The following is an 11539-nucleotide window of genomic DNA, read 5'->3' on the forward strand; positions in this document are numbered from 1 at the left end:
GAAGGTGCCTGACGAGAAGAATGCACCCGAGGACCAAGGGAAGAAGGCGCCTGACGAGAAGAATGCACCCGAGGACCAAGGGAAGAAGGCAGTTGACGAGAAGAATGCACCTGAGGACCAGGGTGCTAAGGGGAAGGCAGATGGCGGTGGCACTAGTGATGAGGCTCTTGATGAAAATGTGCTCCCCGACGAGAAGATGGATGAAGCTGCTCAGCCTGGTGAGGGGAAAGAGGAGAGTGCCCCTGCTGCTCCCCCCAAAGATGAATCAGAGAGTAGCCACTTCTTTGCCTACCTGGTAACCGCAGCCATTATCGTCGCTGCCTTGTACATCGCTTATCACAATAAGCGGAAGGTGAGCTTTTCTGGATGTGGTGTAGGCCCTGTCTGCTTCAGGGCTCTATCAGTGCTAGTGGATGGAGAGAGCATTTCCTGGAAGTTAGTGTCACAAGCAGGAAATTAGTGCTTCCTTCTCTTACTGCCAGGAAGAATTTTGAATTTTTGATTCTAAATATCAAAGTTTCCAAAGTGTTTTGTTACTCAGGTTCTTCCTTTTCCCGTGTGTGGGTTGGTGCTTCTGGATGGGGCGGAAGAAAACTTTTCAATACACTGACCTATCTTTGGCTTTTCTGTTGTTTAGACTCTTAATTTGCTGATAAATTCAGTAGGTCAAAAAACACTAACTTGGGGTTTTGTCCACCCCTCAAGTCCTGTTGGGATGAGCAACCCAGGGGAGGGTCTTAAGTCTTTGTGAAAACCATGTGGTCTTAGTCCTGGTGGTCATCTCCAGGTGTGGACCTGGGGTGGCAAGGAATGAGAGGAGTAGCAGTTAAGATGCTTTTTCCTGTTGACTGCTCCTTTTCTCTTCAGTCTAAATTCCTTTAGATGCTTAGAAGTGGCCAGAAAGGAGGCTGGACTGTTGTTTAATGCATAGTGCTCATAATGTGTTAGGGTTGCTTCAGGCTGGCACAAAGACATGGCCTAGACTAGCTGAAGATCATTCTTTACTGAGGTAGCCTAGTAGACCTTCCTGAGTGTTATCGTGCCAGCAGCACCTTAATGCACACAGTGCAGCCTCTCTCCTATGTGCATATGACCCAGGCTTTTAAAAGCTTTAATCCTAGTAAGAAAATCCTATTTGCATTTCCTTATTGTCTGTGCAGAAAGCAGTAACCTTAAATTGAGGAATCTGGTTCAGGGAGCACCTGCTAGGAGAAATGTGGTAAGGAAAGGGGCTCTTCCAGTGTGGACTGGAGATATTGATCCATCAGGGCAGACTGCAGTGTTCTGTATCCAACTTGACGCTCCTGGCCTGGTTCAGAAGGCCACTAGAACCTGTGCTGTGTGATTGTTTTCAGTTTCTGTTTGACTCAAAGCAAGGAGACACCAGACATGTTACAGTATTTCACTCATGCCTGTGTGACTTGTGTTCACCTTTTTGCATGTTTCTGTAATCACATTGGGAAGCAGTGTAAGCTGAGCGGGGCAGTAGTGAATAAAGAGGAATTATATGGCAGCGCGGTACTGGCCATATCTCTTAATGTAATAGGCTGGCAGTGTTCTGTGAACTCCGTTGGTTAATAGATGAAGTTGGTCCTCATAGAAGATGCATTATTGTCAGCCTCAATTGTTCAAAAATAACTAGATTGACTTTCAAGTCGTCATTTTAAAAAATAAATCTTGGGTTCTTATTTGCTTTCTGATATGTGGGAACCTTTAGGTTCACGTTTTCAAGCTTTTCACCACAATCATGGCTAGAAAATTACTCTTTCATTTAAAATCAAAGCTGTGATTTTCATGTAATATGACTCTACAAGGCATGAGGGCTTAAAGAAAAACATATCATAAGACTCCTGAGAATTGGCAACACTGGGGCTCCTGCTGAGTCATTGTGTATGGTGTCGTCATACCCAGATAAAGAATGTGGGGGAGGCTCTTTGGAGAGTGATGAAACCTCTGGTGTGGGTTAGGCAGTCCTGAATTTGGAAATCTAGGAGCTGCCAATCCTGGGGAAAATAGGCTTTGGTCAGGTGAGATGTTTCATTGCTATGAGAGTGGAACACACGAGCAGAACTATCTGTCCCTGAAGTGGAAAAAGAGAATACTTATAATGCCTGTAGTTCTGAATCAGCTCTTTTCAACCACCACAAAATGTGGTAACCTCTCAGGATTTGCTTGCTGATTTATTTCTTCTCCTCTTTCTGTCTCCAAAGATCATTGCTTTTGCTCTGGAAGGAAAACGATCAAAACTACCCCGGCGGCCCAAATCCAATGAATATCAGAGACTGGATCAAAAGGTAAGAGTGAATCGGGTCTTGATATAGCAGCCCATCAGATAGGCAGGGCTTGAAAATGAGCTCAGCTGTCCTTTGCCAGTAGCCAGGAAGATTGGGGAGTGGGTGCAGCACTGCCTACTGTTGCTTTGTGCTGCGCCAGCTGAGAAGCATGTGCAGCAGCTGGACTCCACCAAGCCAGGGCCAGTCATGAAGCTGATGGGAAGCCAGCTTTGGTGAGATGTTTTTTAGTAATGGCCCTGCCCTTAGTCTGATGAGTCTTTGTTCTGCCCATTTAAATTCTCTTTTGTTTTCAACATGCTGTCCCTGAAAAGGGAAGTATCTGTGCTGATGGTCGGGCTTGTGGTCCCCACGGCAAAGAGCCTGATTTCTCAGCTGATGTAAATCAGCAGTCTACAGCAACTATGGATCTGGCCCACAGAATCCTGGAGGCTGACGGGGATCAGCAGGCAGGAGCTGCTAAGTCTTGCTGTGAAGCCATTGTCATAACCTTTTCCAGCAGATGGAAATGCACTGAAACCTGTTTAGTACGTCCTCATCAATTCAGCGTCCCCTCAGTTTTGCCCCCCAGCCTCACTTCTGATCCTCAGGTTCTTCACCTCCTCCCAGGCTGGGGAGGGGGTCTTCAGTTCCCTCTCCCCCTTGCAAGCTGTGGGGGCAGCTCCGAGGGCTTTCTACCTCCCTCCCCCTTCCCTGGCCATATGCTGCAGGGAGTGGGAAGAAGCAGAAGAGCCGTCCCCGTCCACAGAAGGGGAGTAGGGAGGAAGGAATGGAGCTTCCCTAAGCACCTGAGTTCATTCTGCTCCCTCTGTCCCCCTCCCCTCCTGTTAGAAGAGGGGAGGGGAGGAGAGGCGAGAGAGAGAGAGAGCACTCTGCTTTTGGGAACCACTGCCCTAAATCTGGGGAAATTTAGCACTGCACTGAACTTCGCTTACCCTCGTATAGTCAAATATGAAGTGTGTATAATGAGTCAGGTGCAGAAAAAAGGAAAAGCAGAGAAAAACTGCAGAACAAGAAGCAGCGGGAAGAACTTTAGAATGTTTGGATGGAAACCAGGGAGTGGGGAAGGAGAGAGAGACTATAATCCTCCAGGTCCTGGCCTAGATGAAGTGGAGGAGGAGGATGAACATGAGCCATCTCATTTTTCTGTTGAAAACATTCGTTCAAGTGCAGGGCTTGTAAAACAGGATGGCATAGATAGACTTGTGCTTCATAACTGGAAGATTAAAAATCCATCCAGAAAGGGATACCAAAGGAAAACAGTTTCCCGATATACTTCTCTCCTGCACCCTTCCTAATGGAGAATAAGTGAGACATGACTGGATAGCAGTGACACAGCATGCTGTTCGTTGCTTTCCATGTCTACTGTTCCCCTGGATGCAACAACTCAAGGGTGTTCTTCCAGGCTTAGCCATGCTAACTGGGTAGACTGCAGATCGCAGCTGGCACCAGCTGTATAAGTGAATCCCTGACCATGAAAAAACAGCGTCATGCAGAACAAGCTATGTGAAATGGATGGACACAAGAAGAAGATTGAAAGGTGATAAAACCATCCACTCGTTATTGGAGACAAATTTTGGAAATAAAAAAGAAAAGTGGAAGGACATTCTGAAACGTATTTTAGATGTTGTGTTGTTCTTGGAGAATAAGGATTAGCTTTCTGTGGCACAAGTTGCAAGCTTGGTGATAAATCCAATGGCAATTTCTTGGGTATTAGTGAGTTGTTAGCCAAGTATGACCAGTTTTTGGTCCATGTGAAGAAGGTACAGGCGCAACATCAGAGAGTTCAAGTATCCTACTTACCACCTGAGACCCAAAAGGAATATATTCAAGAATGCACAGGACAAGTCTTGAAAACAACCCTAGGGTAAGGTTAAAGAGGTCAAGTACTTTTCCGTAATTTCCAGTGTAACTCCAGACACCTCACATGAGGAACAAACAACACTGTTGATCAGATATGTTAATCAAATACCTGTTGGTAACTTTGTGATTCAGGAATGTTTTTTGTGCTTCAGATTTTACCAAGAAGACTGGTGAGGAAATAGCAGAAATGATTCATGACACTGTAGTCAAACATAGATTAGATTTCCAGGTCTGTTGTGGACAAGCTTTTGATAATGGTGCTAATATAGCAGGAAATACTCCTGAGCTTAGGCAGTGCTTCAACAGACTCCTCAGGCATTTTTCCCCCCAATGTGCATCGTATAGGCCAGTGGTTGTCAACCAGGGGTACTCAGAGGTCTTCCAGGGGGTACATCAACTCATCTAGATATTTGCCTAGTTTTACAACAGGCTACATAAAAGCACCAGTGAAGTCAGTACAAACTAAAATTTAATAGACAAAATGAGAAAGTCAGTAATTTTTCAGTAATAGTGAGCAGTAAGCAAGTAGTTTTTAAGTGAAGAGAAACTTAAAGCTACAAGAAGACAACTCAGACTCCTGAAGGAGTTACAGTAGTCTGGAAAGTTGAGACCCACTGGCATAAGCTGAACTTGGTAGGTGCTGGTTCAGTGGAGTCATTATTGTATTATGTTCTTTGGATGTCTTCAGTCATTCTACAATATTCCGTGCAAGTCCACAGCGATGTGAAATTTTGAAGAAAAATGTTTGATTCACTCCATTCAATGTCTGGTACACAGTGGGCTGCATGTGTGCCAAGAACCTGAAAGACTTAAGGCAGCATTGAACGAATTCTCTGAATTGAGCCTGGCTGCCAAAACCCCAAGTGATATTGCTGGACTAGTAAAATACATGTCAAAATTTAAATGTGTTCTACTTGCCTCAGTTTGGCTGAAAATTCTACGCCCCATCAATGAATGGAACCTGCTTCTTCAGCACCGAGATGCTACACTTGATGTTGAAAGATAACATCGAGGGCATCTCACTGAATTGGCACAATTATGAGAAAAATGAAACAAAATTTATGTTGACTGTGTGCGTGTTGCAGCTAACCTTGGCATCGATCCTCCAGGGGAAACACACCCATCCAAAAACAGAGGTGATGACTCAGGTGATCAAGACAAGCTTGGAAAGGACTATCCTTGAGACAGTGTTTTCTTTTGCATTGTAGACTCTGTCATAGGTGGCCTCAAAGTGGTTTGCTGCACTCACCTGAATCTGTCAAAAAATTGAATTTCTATGGACCTTTCTTGAAAAGGTTGAAGTTGCTCTCAATGACTTTCTGACTGTTTATTCTACTTCTACCTCTGGTGATATAAAAGAGGAATTAATGTTTCTCAAATGCATTTATAAGGAAAACATTGGCCCAAATACTGTCACCACTTGGTTTATTAAATAAGTTGCATGAAGTCTCTGCAGAACCTTTTCCCCAACTTGATGGTTGCACTTTGTATATTTTGCTTCATACCAGCCTCTGTGGCCAGTGCAGGAAGTGTGCTCAAACATATGAGGAAGTACCAACATGCAGCTATAGTTCAGTCTCGAATTAATGGCTTAGCAGCTCTTGCAATTGAAAGTGCTCTGGCAAGATCGGTCAGTTTCAGTTATTCATTTGCTATAAAAAACAAGGAAGAAAAGCACTGTTATAAGTTGAAAATCTTAATTATACAGAAACTGTTTATTCTAGCTTCTTTACTGCATTCTTTATTATCATAGACTGATGTGTTCTCTTTGCTGCTATGCAGCTTGTACTTCAGTCTTATATTGTCTCTTGGTCTCCACTTCCACTTCACTTGTTCTCTGCTTCTCCCCATGTCCCTCTGTATCATGCACTCTCCTTTTCCCATGCCCTTGTTCCATATGTGTGTCTTTTTTTCACTGGTATCCTTTGTCCCCATGTGTCCTCCCAAGCCTCTGGTGCATGTGTCGGCCTATGTCTTTTGTCCCATTCCCATCTATGCTGCATCACTCTACAGTCCCCTTCTGCCTGTCCCAGAGTATCCCTAATCTGAGGCCTGGAAGTACAGCTCCAAATCCCCTTCCCCCATCATGCCCCTCTTGGACTCTTGCCCCCCCTCATTTTCCTCTACTCATGCCTCCCTGCCTCTGGCTCAGGCCAGCAGCTGCTGGGGAAAACCCTGGTTGGCAACCGGTGAGTTCATAAACAATGCCCTGTATGAACTTTGTACCTAGTAATCCCATCTCTAGCCCCCACCAGAATACTCCGAGTCTCAGCAGGAAGGTTGATGGGGGAGCTGCAGGAGGAAGGCGGCAAGCTGGAGACTTCACTCAAAGGGGCCCTGCTCCTTCACTCCTCTCTCTTCAAACGGCTTCCCCTTTCTTGCTGGTTCACTCTCCCCAGCAATTTCCCTTCCCCTCAGCAGCTTCCTGGCAAGCCGAGGCCTGGCTCCCTTCCTGGAATTGGAAGCAGCAGGTGGCAGATTTGATTCAGCTCCAATCCCAGTTTTCATAGCTGCCAGCCGCCACTCCCTGGCAAACAGCGCTCAGATCTTTGTCCCTGGGGCTGCAGACAAGAGGTAGGTCCAGTGTGGGGGTGCAAGGAAGACAAAGGTTAAAAAAAACACCCAAACTTTCCCCAATTCAAAACCTGCAATATTCCGATCGCCTCCTGAATATGAAAAGTGTCACTGGCATAAAAAGTGCATGAAGCACACTTGAAAGGACAGTAGTCCAGTGAAAAATGTCACTTCACCCAGCGGGTCTGTTCCCTCACCTAGCAGCCAGGCCAGTTGCCTTTAGTACCACAAATAAGTGGTATTGTTCGATGCTCCTGGTTAGCTCTGCGGTGCAAACGCAGTTTTGAGAATCAGCTGGCGTCTCTTCCTTATTGTGCAGCACCAATTGTCACACGTCAGAGCAACCGCACCTGTATTTCCCTTCGCTTGTCCAGCAAGAGCTCCTCCTCTCAGGCTTCTGGCTCTCCAGCAATTGGCTGTCGTGGGTGGAGACACACGTCTGTCTCCCTTCTGACTGGGATGTTTTCAGGCTGCACAGACCCCTGGCTGGACTGTGAAATCCCAGCAAAAGACAGGCTGTCTGTGCAGGCTTTTTGTGCCTTCTCTTCAGAGACGGTACACGGTGTAATTGCCAAAGGTATAAGTTACCACTCAGCTCTTTCTAAGCAAGCACATTTTATTCTTAAGGTAAAAGCATGACAGAGAAAACATTACAAACAATAAAGGAACCTGCACGCATGCTAATAAGCCTACCAGAGATCACCCCCTTCTTCTTTTGGTTGGTGATTAGTCTTTCAGATCTAGGGTGACCAGATGTCCCAATTTTATAGGGACAGTCCTGGTATTAAGGGCTTTTTCTTATATAGGCACCTATTACCCCCCAACCCCCTCCTGTTTTTTCACATTTGCTATCTGGTCACCCTATTCAGACCCAACACAGGTTTTTCTTGTGGTCACCAGTTCAGCATAGCTTCAGCTCAGAACAAGCACTCAGTGAGTCACTCAGTTGGCCTATGAAGAGTATTTCCTAGCAAATCCACTTCAAATGTATTGTCCCAAAAGGTCCTTTGAAGTTCCTAATATTTCCCAGGGATTTCATCAAGCACATTTCTTAGAGAAGTTACATACAGTTTCACAGTAACACATGAACAATTGCATTTTTAACACAATGAACTCCTAAAATACTTAATTCAATAAGGTTGAACTTAATTCCTTAAGATTGTCCAGGATATTGTCATATCTGTCACACTAATAAATTCCTTACTAGGTTCCAATCATTTACACTGGTGTAAGCCCATTGAGTGCCTCAGTGCTGCACACATCACGAGGGTGTAATTTGGCTTGTTGAATCTTTATTACTGGTGAGGATGCGCAGGAAGGAAATCACTCAGGTTGAATCTGCTGGGCTGCCAGTTAGAAAAGCCATCTCTTTATTTGAAACTGAATCAGAGAGCGGAGAAATCCAGAGCCCCCCATGGTGCCATTTTTACGTAACTTTTCAGAATAGTGTGTGCGGAAAAGCTGCTCTGACAAACGATTGAAAACTCTCTCCTTTTTGTCTTCAGATCTAAATTATCCCCAGAAATTCCTCCATGCTGCTGACTTGGGTAAGGACTGCTGAAAATGAAGATACAAGGAAGCCCTGTGATTCCCAGCAGAACAGCTCTGAATCCCTCCAGGTCTTGGAGTGTGGGAAGAAGAGAAGTGCTTTTAGTTTTGCACCTGCACTTTGGTAACACTGACTCCTCAGTCTCTAAATATTTCCCCCCCTTCCCAGCTGCCTGATGATGAGCTAGTGTCCAGCTCTGGTCTCTTGCTTCCATACTGTGATGTCAGGGAAGACCCAACAAGTGGCAGAATTTTTTTGTGCCCAAACTATATGGATTTTACCTTCTGCTGTATTGACACACAGGTCTCTGTTTAGGAGAGACCTGCCTGCTGAATGAGCCTTCTGATTCTCTTCGTCTAGATTCGTGGAGCAGTCTTTATAACCAGCATGGTTGGTCTTGTAGCTGACATATGAACATTATCCCCTTCTGTCCATTGTATTTGGACTCTAAAGTTCACAGCATGTTTGTTTGCACTAGTTCAGAAATGTTTTTGCCAAGGACTCTTATTTGATCAGTTGTTTGTTCTCTGTGATGAAGACAATGGTGGAAGTTAACATCTGATTGTCTCTTAATGCACATCTTTGGAAGTGTGGGTGGAATCAGCAATCCCTGGCCCTTTGAATTTTGCTTGTCCACCTTAAATGCGCTAGCGGACTTGCTGATGGTCTGTTTTTCCTGATGTCATACCCAGAGTTCAGGTGATTGCACTAACAATGATGAAATATTTAGAGAGTGGATGCTGTGAAAGAATGCAAGGAGTGTGTATGAAGCTCTGTGCCAAGCCTCCATGGCAAAGTCTTAATGAACTTTGCCTCTGTAAACCTTGCTACCTCCCCCATAGAACTGTCACAGGAACATGGCAATGTTCAGGTGGAAGAAAACAGTGTCACCACATGTAGTTCATACCCCCTTCCCACAGGTCTGTTCTTCAACCCCTAAATTTCCAACATAGCCTATTCTCTTCAGTACTGAATGGACTCTCCTGCTGATAGAGGTCAGATCAATTGTACTTGCATAAGTTGAACCTACAAGTGTCAATTCCCACTTCGTCTGGGAGGTCCATTTTCTTTATCCTTTGTCAAAGTGCGGAGAGAGTATTTGAGAGTGGAAATAGGGCAAGGATAGCTGGTGACTTGGTGCATTGGACAGAGGTTGGCAGCATTTCATGCCTGAGTCGCGTAGTAGCAGTATGGCTCCCTTACGCAGATAGCTGTGAAACAGATGTCTTTACAAGGCATTGTATTTGCACAATGTGGAGAGCTGTGCAATATGGGCTATGGCCTATGTCATTCATTCCTCAAACTGGGAGTGCTGTTATGCCGTCATGCACGGCAGCTCCCCCACAGAGCCCAGGAGAGAGGCTTGTTGGGCTAGTGCAGAAATATTTCCTCCCAAGTAGATGGCAGATTGAAAATATACAGAAAGGGATTTGTTCGGTGTAACAGAATATCTTCCTGCAGCGTCGTCTACAAGATGTCCCCTCTCCTCTTCCTTTGACCTTGGCCTTCCTCAGCTCTGAGTTGTGCTTTTATTTAGTTGAACGTTCTTATAACCAGCCACACCATGCAGAGCCGTTACCTCGGTGGTGTTGTGGAACTCTTAGATTCCTTGTCTGCTTAAACCAAGGGTTGGTGCATACTGATATTGTTTATATTTCTGATATAAGGCCGGGAAAAAGTATCGAATGAGGCCCACTATGTATTCCTGTCTTTATTTTCATAGTTATATTCCACAAGGCCTTTATGGTTGAGACAAGGAATGTTTGGGAAATCTGTATATGGTGGCTGGCTGGCTTGTTCTTTTATCTGTGGCTATTTTCTTTATTTCTCGGTTCTGAGTTTTACAGAAAAATTGCTGTGACACACAACTGCATAGGAGGAAACTTAGAATACATATCGAAGCCTGGATGTGAAAAGCTACAGCCTCATTTTCAATGCACTTGTCAGCTGATTGAGACACAGGGAAGAACCTTTCCTCCATCTTGGGCAAATTGCTGTTTAGTAGTTGGGTTACTTCTCTTAGCATGTTCCAAAAATGGTTGATGAGGCAAACCTTCCCCGGTCTCTTCCTCCTTGGTGTCTACAGCATTCGGTGACCTGCAGTAACACTACTAGACTGCAGTGATACTTAAGACTGCATCTGGGCTAAGAAATCTCCACATTTGGACATTAAAGCCATGGCTGATATTTTCAGAGTTTCGTTTTCCACAGAGGAGGGAGAGGGATGTGTATGCAGAGCTTAACTTATTTAAAAAAGAAAACCAAAGCAACTTACTTTTACTGAAAGACATTAGCTGAAGTGTGTGTGCGTGTGTGGGTTTGACGGGGGGCGGAGGGGGAGGAATCATATATTTGTTTAAATCTATTTGGAAGCTGCCCCTAAGAAAGATGACTTTTCTGGACTCTGATATGGGAGATCCTCACAGGAGCCATTTTTGGGAGGTGGCGGGAGCATCCTGCTCTCAGGAGGAAAAAAGGGTCCTGGAACGTAACCTCTGAAGGAAATGCACCTCCTCAAAGGCAGGGAACTTGTGTGCAACATAACTGTGCTATTTATTTTAAAGACAACATATAACATGTTTCAGGAAGCCTGTGATGCTGTGTTCTATGGCCCGTTTATTTAAGGGGTGCAGAATTTGAGGCTGCAATTTCACTTGTTTTTATGATAGAGGCAAAAACTTGAAGACATGATAAATGTTGCAATTCTTAGCCACACCTGCCTGCTTTCCTGGGAATTCCTGTTTTTATTTTTTACCTGCTTTGTCCCCCTTTGAATCAGAAAACATTTTGGAAGGATTTGTACCAAACCTGTTTGTTTTGTCACGGAATCTGGAGGCCTCCTTACTTCAGCCTCTTCAACTGACTGTTTTATTTTAATCTGAAAATCTCTCTGCTTTGTTTTGGAAACGCCACCTCATAAATGTTCCTGCAGGCATGGACTAATGAGGAGCCCTGTGAGAGCCAGGGCCCTCCTGTCTATGTACTGTTAGCAGTACAGTCTAGTATGTGCAGAGAGAACTAAGATACAGGGATAGTTCCTACGCTTCTGTCAGACTAACAAGAATGTCCATAGCTTGTGTGTAGGAGCATTTTCCAGTTAGCAGCAGTTTGCCAGGTGTCTGGCGTGTGTGCTGGCTCAACAGAAATGCATAGCACACAATAAGTGCAAATTTCACAGGGTAGTAAAGACACCACATGTGGCCAGGAACAATTGGTATTTATATGACAGCTCTTAACGTGGATCTCTGCAGCTACTGTGCTC

General features: G+C 44.8%; 1 protein-coding gene across 1 annotated transcript in view; it reads left to right on the plus strand.

Annotated features, from left to right (window-relative positions):
• TGOLN2 (trans-golgi network protein 2) overlaps positions 1 to 11539 on the plus strand; it is a 12261-nt gene extending 722 nt beyond the window's left edge. Inside the window, exons 3-5 of the mRNA XM_026657539.2 lie at positions 5 to 352; positions 2211 to 2294; positions 8234 to 11539. Coding sequence (XP_026513324.1) covers positions 5 to 352; positions 2211 to 2294; positions 8234 to 8239 — 438 coding nt within the window. The 3' untranslated portion in view covers positions 8240 to 11539. The remainder of the gene's footprint in view (positions 1 to 4; positions 353 to 2210; positions 2295 to 8233) is intronic.

Source organism: Terrapene carolina, unplaced genomic scaffold (genome assembly GCF_002925995.2).
Source record: "Terrapene carolina triunguis isolate 2854851 unplaced genomic scaffold, T_m_triunguis-2.0 Scaffold53, whole genome shotgun sequence".
NCBI classification, from domain to species: domain Eukaryota; kingdom Metazoa; phylum Chordata; order Testudines; family Emydidae; genus Terrapene; species Terrapene triunguis.